Source organism: Gobio gobio (assembly GCF_949357685.1).
Source record: "Gobio gobio genome assembly, chromosome: 4".
NCBI lineage: Eukaryota > Metazoa > Chordata > Actinopteri > Cypriniformes > Gobionidae > Gobio > Gobio gobio.
In genome coordinates, this window is record NC_137100.1 from 20,381,340 (window position 1) to 20,405,477 (window position 24,138).

The window sequence follows — 24,138 nt, forward strand, 5'->3', positions numbered from 1 at the left end:
ACTAAACTGTTTTATTAAAATGTAACCAAATAGCTTTAAAATAAGGATCAATATATTTATTTTATTTAATATATTTCTTCTGAATCTTCTGAATATTTATTCTCTGTCTGCCCCCCCCCCCCTCACTAAAAGGTGGCAGTGTTGTGTTATTTTTGAAACTCTCTTTCTCTCTGTGTGTGTGTGTGTGTGTGTGTGTGTGTGTGTCCACCAACTGGCAGCAGGAAGTGTGTCACTTTCAAAAATGCTAAATCACTGACTTGTTTTCACCCGATTTACTTCAAACTTCATCAGTATAATGACAAAACATGGCAGATATAGACATACGAATGGATTCCTGATAATTTAAATACTGTTGCCATGGCAGTGTGTCAAAGTTTAATCATCTTTTGGCTGTTTTTGAGGCTCTTAGCATGCTTGAAATTGCTTGAAACTCAACACACACATCAGAGATGTCAGTCAGTGGAAATGGACAAAGCCTCAGAAATGGGTGTGTTGGAGGGGTGTTTATCAGCTAAAGCATAGAGACAGAGCGACACGCGTCATAATCTGAAGACCACGCCCACCGGGGGGGAAAACAATCAAACCGTCACCATTGACTTTGCATTGCGTGAAGCGGCCTTTTTGTCATTTCGGACTTATAACAAAAAACTGAACAATGTATAAAAGCTGATATGTGACAAGGTGTACAGCAAACAAGCTAAACAAAACCCAGAAGCAAAAACCCAGACGTTTTTATAAGCTGTTGACCCAAAAAACGAGCGTTTAAGTACAAAAAAGTGGATTCAGGCCATTGAGACAGCGCGCGACGGGTCATATTACACTGAGAACTACGACGACTAGAGGAGAACGTGATCAGCGACAGTAAATATAATATATAAAACGGACATTTGGATATTTGACTTAACAGTGACAAAATGTTTACTGCACACAGACATATTGAGGCATAATGAGTGTCAGGATTCCCAAAATTTACCCATTCTTCCTGCTGAAGCGTCACTTCGTAGTGCCTGTAACCACTTTTATCTTCTTAAACGCTCGTTTTTTTGGGTCGACAGCTTATGTGTTTTTTAGCTTGTTTGCTGTACACTTGGTCACATATCAGCTTTTAGACATTGTTCTGTTTTTGTTCAAGTCCGAAATGACAATGAGGCAGCCTCACGCAATGCAAAGTCAATGGAGAGCGTTGGATTGTTTTCCCCCCCAGTGTGGGCGTGGCCTAAATACGCTCTGTCTCTATGCCTCTCTGGCTCTGTGTGTGTGTGTGTGTGTGTAGCGGGGGATGGGCGGGTGTCAGCTAAATCATGCCTCTCTGGCTCTGTGTGTGTGTGTGTGTGTGTGTGTGAGAGAGAGGGGATGGCTCCAGCTGCTGTGACCTATGAAATCTTATGACATGAAATAGTTATTTTACATTTAACGGATACAAGTTCATATTTCAGCAAATGATAACTTCACATTTGTAATTAAGCTATGACACTTTATCAACATTCGGACAGGACTAATTTTCTAAATGACATTTGAGTTACAATTCTTATCACCTGACACCTGTGATTTCATACTCATTCAGACAGTACTCATTTTTAAAACAGAGGAGTGTGAGTGTGTTTTCTATACATGTGCTTTACAGAAGGTCATGTGCTGTGTTTGCAAAGATCACTTTTGACACATTTGTCTTTAAATTAATTATTTACTGACAGTTCAAATTTATTTAATAAAAAAATTTCACATTATTTTCTACAAATGTCTGTTTATAATAAACTTCCATAAAATTTAGACACGCATCTTACTCTTACCTGAAACTGATATTAAAATCATCGTTGCAGTTTCTGTGATTTGGCTCCATTTATTAATTTTTTTAATTAACATTTTTTATTGGACCACCCATATTGAAATGAAAGCACGCTTTATGGTGCATAAGATTGGTGCACAAACGGTAGCTAAGGTTGGTCAAAAAACACATGAAGAGAAGTGTTAGGATAATACAACATCAGCTTACTCATTACGATTTGACCTTTGACATCATCTGACATGAAATTCATTTAAATTTAATTGATCTCATAGATGTGGCTGTTGTGGTTTGTGGTCATAGGAGCACCAACTGCTGCAGTTAATGTGGTGAATTCAGATGACTTTGACATAGTCCTTTTATGTTTTCCCATTTTAAATGCCTATTGTCTGCCGTGCACAGTTAAGCTGATGCCACCGGTGTGGCGGTGCCACCAACTTGGGCCCGTCATCGTTGCTCACAGCTTTAATATTTATTTTATTATTCATCAATATAAAGTGGTCCTAGTAAAAAGCTATTTAATTATTTGCATGTTAAATGCTTTTACAGCATTTTAAAAAAATCTGAAATGTCGACAGTTTAATCTCGGCCAACATTGTGTGTCTCTGTGGGTCGGTCGATACGGTAGAGGAGCTCAGCAGGAAGGAAGTATCCCAGGTACTCCACTGTGTTTGGGGTGGTATCTGTGTAGTAATGCCCCCCCTCACCATGGTGACTGAAGCCATGGGTATGCTCCACTCTCAGGTCAAGACCCTGTGAATTATGCACAACTAAAATTAAATTGGGCACAACAGCTAATTGGAACTATTTAGCAAAGATTCAAAATAATATTGTCAGAAAAATGGAGGGTATGACATTGCTACTGGGTTGGTACTCACTGGGTCTCTGGACACCATGACAGTTTGACAGATCAGTGGTGCGTTGACTTCAAAATGCCTGAGCCAGTTATCGATGTCCTCATTGGTGTTTAGAGGGCAGGTGGAGAATTCACGTGGCTTAAAGACAGAGCAGTGAAAAGTTTACACACACAAGGAAATTCCATAATATATGTTGTAATTTTTTTTAAAAGAGTTTAATATAGTTCAAGTAGTTATATAAACTTCAATAGAGTTTAAAAGTGACTGTTTTCACAAAAAAAAGAAAGAAAAAAAGATTCACATCATTACATCTGAAAAAGGACTATATACACTACCATTCAAAATTTTGGGATTTGTAAGATTATTGAAATGTCTGCTCACCAAAGCGGCAGACTTCCCTGGTTGTTCAATGTCTTGTCATTTTTGGAGATAATTCAATGGAAATAATTTAATGTGTTACTCTTATCAGAATTTTTATTTTTTTATTTTGTTGCGTTTATCTCCAAAAAAGGTTTTTATTGAGATCAACTCTAGGGAAGGGATTTCTTAATCTAATCTTTTGGAAACCCTCAAATCTTATTTGCGTGGAGAAAAAATATCTCATTCTGCTTAAATATTAAGTTGCATAATAAAAAGCTCTGTGAACTCTCTGAACAGATTGCTAATTTTGACTAGATATGCACAACTACTAACATTATTATTATATAATAAAAAGGCTTTTTTGTAATCTTCTTTCTACTAGCCATGCTGTGCAGCTTCTACTTAAATCATGACACCGTTTCTATGAGTTTGGTGATAATCCAGGTAAAGCACTTGCATTGCAAATGTATTGTCCAAATCTAAAACCCAGTAGGAAATATTGTGTCAGACCCACAAGAAATTAATAATCAATTTAGTTTTTTACTCTTCTTTATATTAAACTCCTTCAAATATTCTAATCTTGTTGACAAAATCTTGACATCCCTCAAATCAATAGAGAATCAAAAAAGCCAAATGGGATGATCCTATTATAACTGATTTTCCGAAAGCCATTATGCAGATACAGGGCAGAAAATCCCTGCAGAGATTTTTTCTCTCCTCAGCTTTCCCTACTGCTTCTCTCAGTTGAAGAATCCCTAGGAGTCTACCTCTCTGCTTTTAAAACCTGATACAAACCCCTCAGACTGTGGATCCTATCGTCCAATTTCCCTCCCTAATGTAGATGGGAAAATCCTGGCTAAGGTTCTCTCTCTAGGGTTAGAAACTGTTATTCAAGACTGGCTTTGTAAAAAACAGACAAGGCTTTTTTTTTCCTTAGAAGGCTGATGAACAATTTACACTTCGTCTGGCTCATTTGTGGCAGAGGCCCTGATATATCTCAATGTGGAGATTAGAAAGCTTTCAGCTATGTTGAGTAGGACTATTTATTTTATAGATGGATTTTACGTTAAAAATTGTGAGTTTTTTTCCTATTAACTCCACTGCAAGAGCTCTTCCAACATCAGCTTTCCCATTTAAATTAGCCTCAGGCAGTTTCTGTTTCCTGGGAGTTACAGTTACATGGAAGCAGTAACGAGTTTCCTTTAGTTAAAAATTGGACATGAACACCCTCTCAAGTTGTATTTACTGGTAAGCTAAGGGATAATTTTGATACCCAAGTTCCCGAGTTTGGTGGGCCAAGCTTATAATTTTTGGCTTTACCCAGCACTGAAATATTTCTGAACATCATATTTCAAGTCAATTTCTGGCATATTTATTTTACATGTCGAGCCGTGCCCCTTAAGGGCCCTATTTGGTCTTAAACCCACAAAAGTTTCATTGTCATCCTTACAGTCAAATGCTAGTATTTTGCTTGATAGTTGATAAAAGGCTTATGCTAATGGACTAGAAAAATCCTTACTTTCATTTTCAAATAGAGAGCAAAGAGTAAAGAAAAAAGGGAAAGAAAATTGATTGCGTTTTCCCACTAGATGGTGTAGCAATAGTTTACATAGGTGCATGATTTTTGTTTGTTTGTTTTTTTCAGTATTGTTTAAATTATTGCTGTTTATTTTCATTATTGTATTTGAGTGTCTTGGAGCAAGCATTCATAGTCTTTTTTGCAATTGACAACAAATATATATATATATATATATATTTTAACACTTTGATTGAAAAGTATCAATAAAAAGAGTTCAACTAAATATATTTATTTAAAATTAACATTTCTATTTTAGTATATTTTAAACATTTTATAAAATATTCAAACATTTTTCTATTTGTATACATTCTATTTCTGAAACAGAAATGTTGTACCATTATAAATGTCATTAGATCAATTTAAATGGCACCTATTATGCAAAATTCACTTTTATAAGGTGTTTGAACATAAATTTGTGTTGGCAGTGTGTGTAAACAACCACCCTATAATGGTAAAAATCCACCCACTCCGTTTTTTTAAATCCCCATAAATCATAAGCATTGTCTCAGAATAAGCCATTTGCAGAATCCTGGTAAAGTGACGTCACATTCACAGGCCCCGCCCACGAGTGTTGATGGACACTGCTATTAGCAAAGACCCCGCCCTCAGAGAACTGTACACAGTCCGCCATGTTTATCTCCTCGCCAGTGCATTCAAGTAAGAAATGTGTTCTTAATAAAGCTACTTAAGTTATTCAGTCAAGAGCAGTGAGTGATTTTCTGTTTATCTTTTGTTGTTTGATTCATATCAACAGCAGATATAGTAGTAACTTAGGTACTGTATATTACACTGCTTTCAGTTTAGTACACAGATTTAATACACACACAGGATTTCTGTACTTGCTGCATGTGCACAGACATAATCAAATGTTTTCATGTGAACTTTGTGTGTTTCTGACATAACCTTGTTGTGCATTTGACAGTTTAATCGCAATAACACCTGAAAGCAGTGGCGGTTCTAGACCACAGTAACTAGGGGGGTAACATCATGCATGGCACGGAAGGTTCCCCTGCTTAAACCAGCACATGTCCAGGCCCGTCTTAAGTTTGCCAGTGACCATTTGGATGATCCAGAGGAGTCATGGGAGAAAGTCATGTGGTCAGATATAGAACTTTTTGGTCATAATTCCACTAAACGTGTTTGGAGGAAGAAGAATGATGAGTACCATCCCAAGAACACCATCCCTACTGTGAAGCATTGGGGTGGTAGCATCATGCTTTGGGGGTGTTTTTCTGCACATGGGACAGGGCGACTGCACTGTATTAAGGAGAGGATGACCGGGGCCATGTATTGCGAGATTTTGGGGAACAACCTCCTTCCCTCAGTTAGAGCATTGAAGATGGGTTGAGGCTGGGTCTTCCAACATGACAATGACCCGAAGCACACAGCCAGGATAACCAAGGAGTGGCTCTGTAAGAAGCATATCAAGGTTCTGGCGTGGCCTAGCCAATCTCCAGACCTAAACCCAATAAAGAATCTTTGGAGGGAGCTCAATCTCCGTGTTTCTCAACAACAGGCCAGAAAACTGACTGATCTAGAGAAGAACTGTGTGGAGAAGTGGGCCAAAATCCCTCCTGCAGTGTGTGCAAACCTGGTGAAAAACTACAGGAAACGTTTGACCTCTGTAATTGCAAACAAAGGCTACTGTACCAAATATTAACATTGATTTTCTCAGGTGTTCAAATACTTATTTGCAGCTGTATCATACAAATAAATAGTTAAAAAATCATACATTGTGATTTCTAGATTTTTTTTTTTTAGATTATGTCTCTCACAGTGGACATGCACCTACAATGACAATTTCAGACCCCTCCATGATTTCTAAGTGGGAGAACTTGCAAAATAGCAGGGTGTTCAAATACTTATATATATATATATTATTATTTTTTTAAATACTGGGGAAATATACTGTTGTTCCATGTAGTTACAGGGTAAGTGCTGCTTGTTATTTCTTATAGTTACAGGGTAAGTGTGACATCTGCGGGCTGTAAATGAAAGGGGTCATGAATTGAGAAATCAACTTTTCATTCAGCCTTTGACATATAAAAGTTCATCATGATATAAGAATATCCTGTAAGTTTCGGAGCTGAAAACTTCCTTGTTAGTCAAAGAAAAGCTTTTATAGACACCAGGCCCAACAAATGCTCGATCTCAGAAGCCAGGCTGTGACGTCTGAGTGTGGTGAAACACCGCCTCTGTAGAAGAAGCTTTCAGTGACTCCCGTTTTATTCAACTAATCTCTTAACTATATCACGTTTACACTGTTAGTAGGGATGGCTTGATACCACAATATTGCCTCCAGTACGGTACAACAATCTAATACCGAAGTACCGATATTAAATCGATACCATACAGGGTCTGAATTTTGCCACAGGTATTGCGCATAATTTTACTCACTCTTGCAAGTTTGGGGTTTATGAAGCGGGAAATTAACGCAAATGTTTATAATGAAATTTATCAACAAAGATTTTCACATAAAAAATTTCAGCAATACTCCCTTACCGAGCTCTCAAAATGAGCAAATTGCCTCTGGCTTCAAAAGACATCGCACATGCACTATAAAAGCAATCTGCACGCTCAGATTCAACGCTTTCGCTGTCGTTTCCCGAGAGCTGACAGAAATCACTGCCCACGTCTTTTTAAACCTTGCCAATTGGAACATGCAAGCCATTTTAAAGCATTTCGTAATACATGGAAGGGGAGCTCTTTGAGAGAGAATTTTCTTTGCGCTCATACCAACAACAAACACTCAAGCCTAAAGAGCTTGCGCATTACAAATTAAGATGTTTTTCCTTTTTTCCTTATTTAAATGATACGATCTTATGTATGTGCGTTGATCAGTATTAAAAGAAAATAAATGTTTAAATTAGGGGTGCACCGATCCGATATTAGGATCGGATATCGGCCGCGATACTGACAAAATAGCTGGATCGGGGATCGGAAAAATTAACAGATCCACAAGCCGATCCAGGTGTTTTTTTCCGTCGCAGCAGAACCTACGTCATTCGTCAGCTTCACGTGTGTCGCATGCTAGAAGGGAGCGAGCCAGAGAGTCGGCTGTGTGGAGGAGATATTTCACGCTTGCTACGCCAACTAGTTCGTCGCTGTTTCGAGGGTATTACTGCAAAGTCAGGGTCTTTCCTGCATTGACATTTTTTTGACGGCCAAAGCCTAATTTGATGAGTTATTGTGATTTACGAGTGATGTAGAACAGATGCTGCGCTTGTGACTGAGTGACAGAGAGACCGATCTGAGAGCTCCTCCCCCGCGCGTGCTCTCTGGGTCTTCAAAATAATCAGTGTTCGCTCTCATATTTCACATATTAATCCAAATCAAAAGCTCGGAAGACCGAAACCATGTTGCACGTGACACATTCGGACAATTTTGTCCTTGAATTATCACTGGGTGTGAATTGCGCTCAAAAAACATTGACTCTTCTCTGACCAGCTGACATAAAGCATACTTTCAATAAGCGGGAGACAAATTATATCCAGTTATGAAGTGTTTTCTGTGTGTTGACATCTTTCGCGATGTTCTAACAGACGGGATTCGCACACAACGCGTCTGCTAATGTCCGATTCGTGACCTAATGACTCCTTTGAACCGAATCATTTTAACGACTGGCCAGAACAACTGATCTGTCCAACACTGAACTCATGAACTCAGTTTATTAATTTACTCAGAACGCAACTGAAATGAGAACACAAGTGTGCTTACCCAATTTAGCAAGAGTGGGTAGTAAGAATTATTTTTAATTATCAACAGTATTTCATCTTATTTCTGTTGACAATGTGTAGTAAAATAAATAGGCCTAGCCTACAATCATTTAATCTGGAGTGAGGTGAAACCAGAACAAAGTTGTTATTAGCTAGCTGAAAAATTTTATTAAATTGCATATGGCAGAAAATTAGACTATTTGTTAATTTGTAATGCTACTTTTTAATATTGATATGATTATATACCAAAACAATTATCTGTAGTGTAAAAAATGTTTGGTAACTGTCAGATTACTATTGTATGTTTGACCAATACACTGTTTTTTGTTTCCACTGCTACATTTTATTTATTTAAAGAAGTTAGATTACATTCTATTTTAGATTTGAATGCACAATTGTTTTTTAAATAAATAAGAATTCAACACCTTACATACATCTGTTATTTTGTCTTAGTTATGTTTAGTTAGTAAAGTCTGGTGCCTTTAGTCTCTTCAAGGAAGGTATAAGGTGGAAGATATACAGTTTATTATTAATTCAACAATATATCGGATCGGTATCGGGTATCGACAGATACACAAAGCCCAGGCATCGGTATTGGTATCGGGACTGAAAAAGTCGGATCGGTGCACCCCTAGTTTAAATTAGATCGTTTGATTTATGCACTCACCTGTCGATCTCTTAATGTCTTGTACAAGTCAGCAGAGGTGGGTAGTAACGAATTACATTTACTTCGTTACATTTACTTGAGTAAATTTTTTGGGTAACTTGTACTTTTAGAGTAGATTTAAAGATGGGTACTTTTACTCTTACTCAAGTAAATTTCTTGTGAAAAAACTGTACTTTTACTTAGTTACATTCGGTGGCGTTCCTCCGTTACTGTCAAATGGTAATAATTATATTATATATTTTAAAATAAGTTAATATGACTTTCGCAAGTCTCGCGAAACGTTGGAGAGGCTGCTTCGCGAGAGGTTGCTACGCATCACCCGCTTTTAATTAGCGCGCGTTTAGTCGGAAGATGATGGCCTAAGCAGAGGAAGATGCGTGTGAGCTACGGGAGGCAGTTTGCCCGTGGCCTCAAGTTCAGTCTATGTTTTCACTCCAAGATGTCAAAAAGAATAGTTTCATAATGCGATGCATGTTGTGTGCACCAAAACGAACTGACATCTCAGCATACAAGAATTCCACCCTGAAAAGAACATGTAGCGGTAAGTGTCACAATGATGCCTATATTTGAACACTATTAACGGTCATTTGGTAACTATGGGAATTTTCCCTTATTATAATACTATTTCACACACTTGCCGAGTGTTTTCCTCATACGCGCTCATGTGCAAGCAATGACAAATCGTTTGAATCCTCCAAACAACACACGTCCACGAACAAATGTTCACATCTTGACATTTACATATCCTTTTCTTCACAAAACGAAACAAATTGAATAGCCTAATGTGACGTCTTGCATTTATACACAAATCCGGACAGACACCTGTCTGAAGTGTAGAAAATACATACAAATAAAAACGGTATTGTATTTTATTCCTACCTAAACAATAGCCTATATACTTATAAAAAATATAAGAACAAAGTATGTTTTAAGAAGAGCTCTAGTTAGCCCAGCACACGATTAATCAAGGATCAAGGATGTCAAGGATCCTCGGAATTTCAACCAAGGTCTGAGTCCTTCATTCGAAAAAATGCCATATACAGGAAAGGATGCATACGAGTAGACTTCGTGCACTTGGCGTTCTCAAATCACCCATAATCCTATGTGCGCAGCTTTGCTATCTTGTTCAAAAAATACAAAATATCGGACGTTGGCGGAGTCGGAGCGTTAACGGGGCAATATGCTTTCAAGTGTCATTTCTACATGGTCCTTCGAGCCGGAGGTAGACTTGCTGCAAGCATATAAGATGTAGGGCTGAAACGATTCATCGAGTTACTCGATTAACTCGATTACAAAAATTCCTCGTTAAATTCCTATGACGTTAAATCCACTATACGCGCAGGGATCTGATTCACACGGACTGCTGTTCAATGTTCAGGAAGCACACCATAGCGCGTGATACATTTTGAATTTAGTTTAGATTCTAGATGTCCAGAATCACTATAGTAACTGCATGTTTTACACAGTTTATGTAAGTTGATTACCGTTCTTATAGCTGCCACACACACACACGGCGCGCGCAAGCCCCGAAGCCAGATCGCTTTCACTTTCGTCCTCATAAAGTTTGTCAAGTAAATGCATTTAAAGCCTTGCCAGTTTGAACATTGAAGCGATTGTGCACTATTCAAAAACAACAATACGGAAAACTTCTCCGTTCAGTGCTCAGCTTTTTTCTGTGACACGGAGAGTTGAGCCGTGTCGCGTCTCTGAAAATGAGCGCGCGCCCTGAAGGCAGACCTCTTTTCGCGTGAAGATCGCGCGTGGAGAGCAGGGCAGAAACGCAGTGTCAACGCCGTCCTGTGACTAAAGTAAAGTCACTAAAGTAGCTTAGAAACTCAACTCAACCGTTATAACCGGCATACATTTGATTACCTTTGAAGTAAGTACAAACCACAGCTTCATAATGAATAGAGACGGAATGAGTAATTCACACACACAATCACTCTCTCATTAATGCATCCAAATAAATGTAATGTAGGTCTACTACTGTGTTAATGTATCTGTATCTGATGTACAACAAACATAAATCTGCTCCATAGACAATAACAGCTGAAAGTGAACCGTTTCCTTCAAGTATTTTAAAATCACAAAGAAATGCACTTTTTGCATTTGTTGGAAAAATTCCAACTTTAATTGTAGAAAATCAGTAACACACACGCATGCACCCTCCTCTCTCTCGCGCCAGTCAGACCAATCGTGGCAATGCATCACATATGCTTAAACTTTTATGTAGCCACGCAACAATAATTTCAGCATTCACTGTATACACCGGGACGTGATGTGACAATTTTTCGAACGCTGCTTCACCTAAAAATGCACCGCAATGCAAGTGATGCAAGCCAAATGTAGCGTTCTATTGAAAATTAATGTATGTATTTCTGCTGTACCAAACTGCAATGAAGCCACACGCGTGCGCGCACACACACACACACACACACACACACACAGGTTGCTAGGTTACCATAGCAAATAGGCTCACCCCAGAAATGATATATTATTTGTTAGTAGCCTAATGGTAAATGCTGCAGGTGTAGAAATCTACATAAAAGATATTTACTTTGATGTCAGGGCTAGATTACAGCATGAAACCGGTTGTGCATATTAATAAATTAAATTGCTTTTCCTCTTCATTTTCGTTATGCATTATTTGTTTTGGTTGTTTAAAAACACAGAATTTTTTATCCGATTAATCGATCGATTAAGTGCTAGATTAATCGATTACAAAAAGAATCGATAGCTGCAGCCCTAATAAGATGGCAGCACAGGCAGAAGCTGAGCCAACTGGGCGTCAGAAGGAAGCCAGCCCTTCCCGTCCGATATGAAGATTATGATCTTACTGGCTTTGCCCTGCCTAAGATGTATCCCCAACCCGGGTCACCACACACTCAGTTACCCTCCAATTTATCAGAAGGTGAAGAGCCATAGGAGGGTGCAACTACATTCAGTCTACTGCAGATCTCAGGTGAAGAGCCTCATAGTTCAGAGGAGTGGTCCGACGCTGAACCAAGCAGATCTGAAAGGGACGTCATTAAGCAACGAAATATGAATCTTCGCCATGCAAATGAGAACATGCGTCACACTGTACAGATGATCCAGCAGGAAAATGATGCATTGCAGCAGACAAATCAACGATATGCTCAAGAACTCTCTCAACTTAAGCGGCAGATGCAGCAGCTACAGATTCATTTCGATCAACAACGGCCTGTAGCTCAACCCCTACCATCTGTTATACCAGCACGTCAACCCTGTTCTAGCCAGCCTGTTCCTGCACCACGCCGTGGAATGAACATGCATGCAGCTGAGAGAGGGTTTAGGCCAGTGCCAGCACCACGCTTCAATGGCGGCGGTTCCCAGAGGCACAATTTACTCCCCCTATGGCACTCCAAGTGCCAAGCCACTCATTTGGGGGGCCCAAAAGGAAGAGGGACATTACCACGATGACAGTGATTATTATTCCCCATACCAGCAGGAATATGAAACCTCCTCACCTTATGATCCTGCCTGGCGCCTCCAAATGCCTCATAGTTCACCAAGTCAAATGCCAGAGTCAATGTATAAAGGCCCTACTCCCACCATACCAGACTTTGCACATCCAAACCCGAGAGAGTTTTCACGGTTGAAGATCGCCTTAGAGAACATACTCCCTGCTAATGCCACTGAAAGATTTAAATTTCAGATCCTCACAGACCATCTCAAACTAGAAGAAGCGCTACTCATTGCTGATTCATACAGCCATTCTCAGTACCCCTTCACAAGAACGATGGCTGCACTGGACCAGCAATATGGTCAGCCACACCAGCTTGCCTTACAACGAATAGCGGAACTTATGGATGGCCCAAATATCAGCAGCGGAGACATAAAGGCCTTCAGACTATTTGCTCTCAAAGTTCGTTCTCTTGTTGGCATGTTGGGGCAACTAGGAACTGAGGGCACTTACGAATTGCAGTGCGGCTCCCATGTCTCCAGACTGTTGGCAAAATTGCCACATGATCTCAGATCAAGTTTCCGCCAGTTTGCCCATCCACACCATGTTCCTATTCCAACCCTTCTCGATCTCTCTGAATGGTTAGAGTACGAAATCCAAGTACAGGAGGACACTTCAGGGTTCGTAACCAGTCAACGTAGATGGCCTACTGTACGGACCAGAGATATAATCAAAGACCACAAGTATTCTCAAAAGAATGCTAACATTCTGCTTAACACTGAGAATGTACAGCTTGAAACAACCTCATCTGCTACCATGAAAGCTGTTCCAAAGCCTTACTGCCCCTACTGCGATCACACAAAGCACTCATTGAATAACTGCTCAAACTTTAAGCAACTAACAACAGATCAGAAGGAGAACAATCGGTGTTGGCGCTGTGGTAGAAGCCATCAAGCAACGGAATGCAGTCTAAAGATGCGCTGCAAGCAGTGTAACAGTCGACATCTGCTTGTTCTTCATGACATAACTGTGAAAAGTGCTACAAGTACACAGACTGTTTAAAATCAAGCTGCTAACACTACTACCAATTCGTGTCTTCTCAATACCATGAGTGAGATCCTTCTCATACGAAAGTAAAGTAATCCTCAGGAACGGAAAAAACTGCATGACTGCCTACGCTATTCAAGATGACGGTTCCGAAAGAACCATCCTGCTACACAGTGCTGCTCAGCAGCTTGGCCTCAAAGGTAAACCAGAAGACTTACCGCTCCGCACAGTCAGGCAAGAGCTCCAAGTCCTCAGTGGTGCAGCAGTGTCATTTTCTATCTCCCCACTGTCGCAGCCCAAGAAGGTGTTCCACATTAAAGGGGCATTTACGGCACAGCAGCTAAGCCTGGCTGAGCAAACACATCCAGTCAGGGCATTGAGAGAGAAATATCGCCACTTGAGGGGGCTTCCATTGCGACATCTAGACACTGTCCGTCTTGTGCTACTCATTGGCTCAGACTACCCTCATTACTCCAGTGGAGCCAGTACGATTTGGTCCACCAGGGGGACCTGCTGCCATCAAGACCCGTCTTGGCTGGACATTACAGGATCCAGTGCATAATCTCCAGCTGGAGATCAATGAACAACACTGCTTTTTCACCTCAACTACAGAGAAGCGACTGGTGAAAAATCCAGAACAAGCAGCTGCTTACACAGCAGAAATCCACAAACTGGAACAAGCAGGCTATGCTGTTAAGATGGACCCGTATGCTGAACAGGACTCTGCCTACTCATGGTACATCCCACACCATATGGTCCACCATAATGGGAAAAACAGAGTAGTTTTTAATTGCTCCTTCAGTTATCAGGGTCAAAACCTCAACAAGTTGCTGCTCCCAGGACCAGTGCTGGGACCATCCTTACTCGCTGTTCTGCTCCGATTTCGGGAACACTCCATTGCAGTCAGCAGTGACATACGGGGTATGTTCCACCAGGTCAGGTTGCTCCCAGAAGACAGACCACTGCTGCACTTTCTCTGGCGAGATCTCAAGGTACAGGAACAACCTTGTATTTTCGAGTGGCAGGTCCTTCCTTTTGGGACAACCTGTAGTCCCTGTTGTGCAGTGTATGCCCTTCAAAAGCATGTCATTGATCACAGCGAACCTGAGGAAGATGTCAGGCATTCAGTTTTGAAGTCCTTTTATGTCGACAATTGCCTGCAAAGCTTCACTAGACAGAAGCAGCTAAAAGCTTTATTGACAAACTCAGGACTCTACTGGCAGATGGGGGCTTTGAATTGAGATAGTGGTCTAGTAATCAGCCGGAAACCATAAACCATCTACCCTCAGAATTGAAATCAGCTAGTACTGAGTTCTGGATTTCTCACGGCCAAATGGATACTCAAGAATCTGCTTTGGGACTGCTCTGGAACCACCAAACAGACACCATTTCCTACAGGTATCGTCCCATAGAGAGTGCTGAGACCACTATGCGTAACATCTACCGAACCCTGGCCAGTCAATATGATCCCCTGGGCTACCTTATTCCATATACCACAATATAAAAGCTTGTGGGACCAAAAAAGGGACTGGAATGATCCAAATCTTCCTCCTGGTCTATTGCAGACTTGGACAGAGTGGGAGGCAGAGTTACCATCTCTACCGTGCATTGCCTTCCCAAGGTCTTACACCATTCCAGCCAAAGACAGAGAAGAAAGTCAACAAGACATCCACATCTTTTGTGATGCCTCTGAACGGGCATATGGCTCGGTTGCGTATTTGAGGACAGAAGACCAGCAGGGGGATGGGGAGGTCTCTTTCCTTACAGCAAGATTGAAAGTAGCACAGAGAAAACAGCAATCCATACCCCGCCTAGAACTCTGTGCTGCGCTAACCGGTGCTCAGCTGGCCAAAGTTGTAAGTATGGAGTTAACCTTGACCATTCATCACATCACCTTATGGACTGACTCAACCAGTCCTTACCTGGCTCAAGTCTGAGTCGTGTAGATTCAAGGTCTTTGTCGGCACCCGGGTGGCAGAGATCCAAGAGCTCGCTGATATACACACATGGAGGTTTGTGCCATCCCCCAGTAACCCAGCTGATGACATCACCCGGGGACGGACCTTGAATGAACTTGGTCCAGACAGCCACTGGCATCAAGGCCCATCATTCTTGAAAGACTCACAGAGTTCATGGCCTGAAATACCACATCCTGTGGATGTAGATGGAGAGGAGCTGCGCAAGACAGGCTTGTGCACACTTGCATGCTTCACAACCAGCACTTCAACTTCTGACTTTAATCCTCATAAAACTTTCCAAGAGTTGATCGAGACCACCGCTTTCCACAGGGCGGCTGCTAGCAGCCTGACAGCCAGTGCATACAGAGATGCTGAAGTCACTCTCCTACAACAATCACAACAGGAGTCTTTCGCCCTTCCAGCAATGACTGTATGATTTTAAGATCCATCTTTTCACACTGAGGACAATTGAGGGACTCAAACACAACTACTAAAAAAGGTTCAAACATTCACTGATGCTCCAGAAGGAAACACAATGCATTAAGAGCCGGGGAGTGAAAACCTATTGAATTTGAAAATCAAGGTAAATTGTACTTAATTTGTCAAGTCAAGTCAAGTCAACTTTATTTATATAGCGCTTTTAACAATGTAGATTGTTTCAAAGCAGCTTTACAGTGTTAAACAGGAAAATAATGCAGCATAATTTTATTCAGCTGTATAGCCATTCTGGAAAAATTTCAAGTATCATACAGTGACAGTGTGGGCTTTAGATCAATAATTTGATCAGTAATTTAGTTTAAATGGTTAATTTAGTTTATTATTTAGATGTATTTCGATGTTTAGTTGAAAAATTTAGTGTCCCCAACTGAGCACGCCAAGCCAGAGGCAACAGTGGCAAGGAAACCAAAACCCCATTAGGTGACCTAATGGAGAAAAATAAACCTTGGGAGAAACCAGGCTCAGTCGGGGTGCCAGTTCTCCTCTGGCCAATTAACAAACAGCGTATTATTATTATTATTCTGGCAGTTTTACAGCTCGGAGGTCATAATAGATCAGAATATTCGAGGGACCGGGGGCAACATGCTGGAGACGGGTTTATTGAGGATGATGTTGATTAAATAATTATTAAAGTGCAATATTCGAATGATCGGAGGCAACACGCAGGAGACGGGTTTATTGAGATGCCGTGTCGATGAGGCAGTTTCAGGGGGAGTCTAATCACGGTCTCCCAGACACTTCGGGGTCCTGTGTTGGTCTTCTCTGGGCGCAGGTCCACCATCTGATCTGGATACGGCCCGGATCCAGCTGACTGCAGTAAACCTCGGGATAAAACAGAGAGACTAACATTAGCGTAGATGCCATTCTTCTGATGATGTAACGAGTACATCAGGTGTTATGGGAAGTGTTCCCGGTTCCGGCTGACCTAGTTAATGCAGCCTAACAATCATTTCATTGAAAAAGTGTTTTATGTGTATGCCACAGTAAAGAGATGTGTTTTTAGTCTAGATTTAAACTGACAGAGTGTGTCTGCTTCCCGAACAATGTTAGGAAGACTGTTCCAGAGTTTAGGTGCTAAATAGGAAAACGATCGACCGCCTGCAGTTGATTTGGATATTCTCGGTATGATCAACTGGCCAGAATTTTGAGACCGCAGTAGACGTGATGGAGTATAATATGTTAAGAGCTCGCTCAAGTATTGGGGAGCTAAACCATTTAGTGCTTTGTAAGTAATAAGTAAGATTTTAAAATTTATGCGATGTTTAATAGGCAGCCAGTGCAGTGTTGACAGAACTGGGCTAATATGGTCATACTTCCTGGTTCTAGTAAGAACTCGAGCTGCTGCGTTTTGGACCAGCTGGAGTTTATTTATTAAGCGAGCAGGGCAACCACCCAGTAGAGCATTACAATAATCTAACCTTGAGGTCATGAACGCATGAACTAACTGTTCAGCATTTTGCATTGAGAGCATGTGCCGTAATTTAGATATATTTTTAAGATGGTAGAAAGCAGTTTTACAGATGCTAGAAACGTGGCTTTCAAACGAAAGATTGGTATCAAAGAGCACACCCAGGTTCCTCACTGACGACGAGGACTTGACAGAACAGCCATCAAGTGTTAGACAGTATTCTAGGTTACTACTTGTGGAGCTTTTTTGTCCAATAATTAAAAATTCAGTTTTTTCTGAATTGAGTTGCAGGAAATTACCAGTCATCCAATGTTTTATATCAGCTATGCATTCCGTTAATCTTGTGAATTGGTAAGTTTCTTTAGGGCGTGAAGAAATATAGAGCTGAGTATCGTCAGCATAACAATGAAAACTAACGCCATGCTTCCTAATGATATCTCCCAGTGGTAGCATGTACAGGGTGAAGAGTAGCGGTCCTAGCACTGAGCCTTGCGGTACTCCATACTGAACTTGCGATCGGTGTGACATATCTTCATTTACTACTACAAACTGATAACGGTCGCATAGGTATGATTTAAACCATGATAATGCAATTCCACTAATACCTACATAATTTTCGAGTCTATTCAAAAGAATGTTGTGGTCGATAGTATCAAATGCAGCGCTAAGATCGAGTAACACTAATAGAGAGATACAGCCACGATCGGATGATAAGAGCAAATCATTTGTAACTCTGACGAGAGCAGTCTCAGTGCTATGATACGGTCTAAATCCTGACTGGAAATCCTCACAGATACCATTTCTTTCTAAAAAGGAACATAATTGTGAAGACACTGCCTTTTCAAGTATTTTTGACAGAAAGGGTAGATTTGAGATTGGTCTATAATTGACTAAATCTGTAGGATCAAGTTGCGGTTTTTTAATAAGTGGTTTAATAATTGCCAACTTAAAAGTTTTCGGTACATATCCTAATGACAAAGATGAATTAATGATATTAAGAAGAGGATCTATGACCTCTGGTAGCATCTCTTTTAATAGCCTAGTTGGTATAGGGTCGAGCATACATGTTGTCGATTTTGATGATTTAACGAGTTTAGCCAATTCTTCTTCTCCTATAGCAGTGAATGAGTGTAATTTTTCCTCAGTGACACTACAATGCTCTGTCTGATGTGATGCTGTATTAGACGGCTGCATGGTTAAAAATTTGTTCCTAATATTATCAATCTTACATGTGAAGAAGTTCATAAAGTCATTACTGCTGTGCTGTTTACAATCATCAGAAGTTGAAGCTTTATTTTTGGTTAATTTAGCCACTGTATCGAATAAATACCTTGGGTTGTGTTTGTTTTCTTCCAAGAGAGTTGAGAAATAAGCAGATCTAGCAGTTTTTACAGCCTTTCTGTATGTGATCATGTGCTCTTTCCACGAATTACGAAATACCTCTAATTTTGTTTTCTTCCAGCTGCGCTCCATTTTTCTGACTGCTGTTTTAAGGGCCCGGGTGTGCTCGTTGTACCACGGCGTTGGACTATTTTCTTTAATCTTCTTTAAGCGCAGAGGAGCAACTGTGTCTAAAGTACTGCAAAAGAGAGAGTCAATAGTTTCTGTTGCAACATCGAGTTCTTCTATACTATCTGGGATGCTGAGCAGATGATACTGATGAGGGAGATTATTTAAAAAGCAATCTTTAGTAGCGGCAGTGATTGTCCTGCCATTTTTAAAGCGAGGGGGCGGCTTTGCAACCTTAGCTAAATTAAGTATACATGATACTAAGTAATGATCTGAGATGTCATCGCTCTGCTGCAGAATTTCAACGGTATCAACATTTATTCCATGTGACAATATTAGGTCTAAAGTATGATTATGGCGATGAGTGGCTCCTGACACGTGTTGCCTAACTCCAATAGAGTTTAGTGTGTCTTTAAATGCTAATCCCAATACGTCTTTTCCGTTGTCAACATGGATATTAAAATCACCAACAATTAGTACTTTATCTACGGCCAGTACTAACTCTGATAGAAAATCAGCAAATTCTTTGATAAAGTCTGTATTATGCCCAGGTGGCCTGTATACAGTAGCTAACACAAATGTTGAACGGGTTTTATCATGTACACTACATAGCGTTACATAAAGCACCAAAACTTCGAAGGAATTATATTTGAAACTAGACTTCTGAGTAATACTGAAGATATTATTATAAATTACAGCAACCCCTCCCCCTTTACCTTTCAGACGCGGCTCATGTTTATAACAATAATCTTGGGGGGTGGACTCATTTAAGGTAATGTAGTCGTCAGGTTTTAGCCAGGTTTCTGTCAAACAGAGCACATCTAGATTATTATCTGTAATAATATCATTAACAATAAGCGCTTTTGGGGAAAGGGATCTAATATTCAGCAACCCAAGCTTTATCAATTGTTCATCTGTATTATATATTTTGTTTATTTGTTGGACGTCAATTAAATTTTTACTGTTGAATGGTTTTGATGTTTTTTTGTATTTACTAATTCGGGGAACAGACACAGTCTCTATATGATAATATCTAGGTGAAAGAGTCTCTATGTGCTGGGATTTATCTGACTCCGGTAACGTGAGACAGCTAGCAGACGGTCGGTTTAGCCAGTTTGTCTGCTTCCTGACCTGGGCCCTAGTGAGTCAAGGTTTAGCTCTAAGACTATGTGCCAGATTACTAGAGAGAAGAGCGGCACCACCCCAAGAGGGATGGATGCCATCCTTCTTCAACAGGTCAGGTCTGCCCCAAAAACTTTTCCAATTGTCTATGAACCCTATGTTATTTTGCAGACACCACTTAGACAACCAGCCATTGAGTGATGATAGTCTGCTAACTATCTCATCACTCCTTTTTACCGGGAGCGGTCCAGAACAAAAAACAGCCTCAGACATCGTACTAGCGAGTTCACACACCTCTTTAATGTTAATTTTGGTGATCTCCGACTGGCGAAGTCGAACATCATTAGTGCCGACGTGAATAATAATCTTAGAGAATTTACGATTAGCTTTAGCCAGCACTTTTAAATTTGCTTTGATGTCAGGTGCTCTGGCTCCCGGTAAACAAGTGACTATGGTAGCTGGTGTCTCTATCTTCACGTTCCGTGTAATAGAATCGCCAATGACTAGGGCACTTTCAACAGGATACTCAGTGGGTGCTTCACTGAGAGGGGAGAACCTGTTTGATGTTCTAACCGGAACGGAAAAGCGGTTCTTTGGTCTGCGACTATGCTGCCTCACTGTTACCCAGTTTCCCTGCTGCGAGGGCCCTGCAGCCGGAACCGAAGAATGTACAGAGTTCACTAAGCTATTCGCATCCAAATCAGTGTCTAAAGCTGTTACATCCTCACTACTCTCAGATAAAGTATGGATGCGTGTTTCTAATTCTGAAATCTTCTCCGTCAGCCTAACTATCTCCTTACATTTATCACATGTGAAGCCCTTTTCGCCAGCGGAGAAGCCTATACTGAACATGTGGCATGCACTGCAGGTGATAATGACAGGAGAAGACATGACTTACCGTGTTTGTTGATTAATCCAATTTACCACTTACCACAATCGTTTGCTGGACACAATTTACTAATCCAAGTTATGAACTCAGAAAAAGGGAGGCCCGGGTGCAGAGATAACAAGCTAACAGGCTAGCAAAATGCTAACGTGTGATGGTGATTTAGATTAAAAGCTAGCGATGTCAAATTTAACGTGATAGGCAATTTTTAAACAATGTATGGTGATGAGTAAGTTATATTTAGCAGTAGAAGAAAGAGGAAATATCAAAATAAAGATTCAAACGTAAGCAAGGCTCTACAGAGCTACAGACTTGAGCTACAGAGCAAAAGACACAGCAGGCAGACAGGAGCAATCGATCAGGAGCAATCGATCAGCAATCGATTGTCTTCCGGGAAACATGCAAGTATCTTCTGTTGCTTCTGAAGGGCAGTACTAAATGAAAAAAATAAATGTGGACATCTCCACATCTTAAAAAGTTTCCACCCCCCGGCTCTTAATGCATTGTGTTTCCTTCTGGAGCATCAGTGAATGTTTGAACCTTTTTTAGTAGTTGTGTTTGAGTCCCTCAATTGTCCTCAGTGTGAAAAGATGGATCTTAAAATCATACAGTCATTGCTGGAGAGGGTTCAAATATGAAAAAGAGGCTGGAAACTGAAGAATGTGCAGGACCTGGAGGATTTTTCTGAAGAACATTGGGCAGTTTAACTGCTCAGGACAAACAAGGGATTCATGAACAACCATCACAAAACAAAAAAACAGCTGTGGATCATCCAGGGAACGACACACAGCACTGAGAATCAATGGTTCATAAACTTTTTATCAGGGTTATTTTAATAAATTCAGCAATTGTTTTGTCTTGTGGACTATATGTAAAAAAAAATTATGTAAAATATCTTATTCAGGACAGTACTAAATAAAAAATAACTTGCATTTTGTATGATCCCTCTTATTTAGTGTTTCTTCAATGACAAACATTGAAGAAACACTGAGAACTAAATACACAGGGATAACGAGGTGATTAACAGGACACAGGTGATAGACATAACTAATTATACAGACTGGGGAGAAACTAGGTCACAGGGACTGAACTGAAAACACAATAAACACGGCAGACAGGGCATACATGTAACACAAATGAATACAATGAATGATAAAGGAATTAAGTGCATAAGATGCATAAAATACATGTGATTAAGTTGAGTTTGGCTATGGAAGAATTGCGTTATCTTATGGAAAGATAAACTGTTTCTAAGGTGAAGAACCTTATTATGCATCAAACAAATAAACGAAAGATTATTTGTTATTAACTAGCATCAGTTAAATTACCTCTAATGTAAATTAGAAAATCATATACTGATAATATACAATAATGCCATGGTTTCTGGAAAGAGGTTTGGTTAAGTGATATTTACGTTCCACGTGGTTGAGTAAGCAGTCCGATGGAGGCGACTTCTTCCACTGGTTGTGCTGGGTGACAATGCAGTGGGGAAAGGAGCTGGAATCCGTTTCAACAGTCTTGAACACGAAGATCTGTGGGATGCTGATCTCTTGGAGCACCAAAGGGTCCTTAAATCTGGAACACGCAGATGAGGCCCTGAAGTAGGTGCAGAAGGTCCTTAATCTGGAACACGCAGACGAAGGAACCTGGAAGTAAAGGTTTTGCTCACCTGAGCTTAACCTTGTTGCAAATGTCTCTGTGTGTCTTCTGACTCTTTGGGTCAGAAACTCAGGACTTGGTCAATCCGCTTTGGTCTCTCTGGCATGGAGACTCGGGATGTGCTGTGGTCGTCTCGCTGGACTAAAACTCTGAACGTAGTGTTTGTTAATGTGGTCATCCTCGCCGGACAGACTCAGAACGTGGTTGCTCTGTCACAGTCTCATCCTCGCCGGACAGACTCAGAACTTGTTGAACTGTTACAGTCTCATCCTTGCTGAACTGTTACAGTCTCATCCTTGGTGGGGAGACTCAGAACAAGGTGTGTCTGTTGAAAGGGTACCTTTATCCTTTTCTGAATAGGAGGAGATTGCAATTTGGCGCTTCTCCATTCCAGTGTTGCGATTGGCTGCAGGCATCAGCGGGGGCACACCGTGTGGCCTACCCTCCTTTCTCCTGTCGAACTCATTTGCATATTTTACACAGTTATAAGTCTTTAACCTCTTAACCGGATTGAGGGCGCATTCGTCCTTAAGCTTTATTTGTTTAAATTAGCTCAAATGACTGTCAGATGTAAGTAATTACCTTGACAAATTATACATCATTTAAAAGATCTAAGAGTCAAGCTTCCATTTTTTACCTCTGTTTTATTCTCAAAGTCTTATAGTGACAGTAATTTGTTAATATGTGTCAGGGGTTATGAATATGAAAACCGCGTCGGTACCGTTTGATTGTAATATGAGCCTCAGCTGCTCTCATTCATAAAAAAACTCTTCTATTCTCCTATTCTCCTCACGAAGACTCGCGACAAATCAACATCCCCCAGGGCTTTCAGTTCAAAAGTGTGCAGATGAGGAGAAATATTGATAAATTCTCATATGTCTGTGTCAAATTTCTAAACAGAGGAGTATTTTTTATTCAATACTTCCTCAAAATGCGCAGATGTAGCCTAATCATGAGCGACGGAGACACTTATGTGTCGTTTTCAATTCATACTGGCAGCCGGAGGGCGCTCTGTGCACATGTAGTCCATATATGGTACACACCGACGAAGAAGAGACCATGTGCCATAATAGAAGTCCATAATAAAAGCTTCCTGAGATCGCGAAAGATGTAAATAGAGACATTTGAAAACAATAAACACACAATCGCGACGATGTATGGTATGTCTGTGTTCTTTATACCATGTTGGGTGTATTCATAATATATTATATTTATAATGCAATGCTATTCGACATAGCTTTTATCAATATGCAGAATATAGTAAAATTATATATTTTCTGTCTGATTTTTTGATCCGAAGCCAAATGAGACCACAGAAGGTTATTTAAAACATCCCACTTGTGATATAAAGTAATTTTGGAGAAAAAACATGGTTTTAATCTTTATTGTATTTTGATTGTGTGCTAAGCTAACATGCTAGCAAGCCAATGCACCTGCCACCTGGGCAAATACATTATTTTTATTAATAATTATAGACTGAAATGAAAAACCAACTGAAATGTTTCTATTGTCAACAACGGCATTTGAGGCACTTTAGAAGGTGAAGTGAGAAGTTTGATCAAAGAAATTAGGTTTGAATAGAACAGTTTGAATAGATAGTCGTCAGTGATTACAATGAAGACAAAAGAATAAGATAATAAGAGCCATAATCAGGCCAGAGAGGTG

The 24,138-nt window shown here is 40.3% G+C and overlaps 1 protein-coding gene across 1 annotated transcript in view; it reads right to left on the reverse strand.

Moving 5' to 3' along the window:
• Positions 1-1,456: 1,456 nt before the first annotated feature.
• Positions 1,457-24,138, reverse strand: part of cUnh11orf54 (chromosome Un C11orf54 homolog) — a 76,395-nt gene continuing 53,713 nt past the window's right edge. The window contains exons 7-8 of the mRNA XM_079815664.1: positions 2,662-2,778; positions 1,457-2,536 (exon numbers count right to left, since the gene is read on the reverse strand). Of these exons, the coding sequence (XP_079671790.1) occupies positions 2,363-2,536; positions 2,662-2,778 (291 nt within the window). The 3' untranslated portion in view covers positions 1,457-2,362. The remainder of the gene's footprint in view (positions 2,537-2,661; positions 2,779-24,138) is intronic.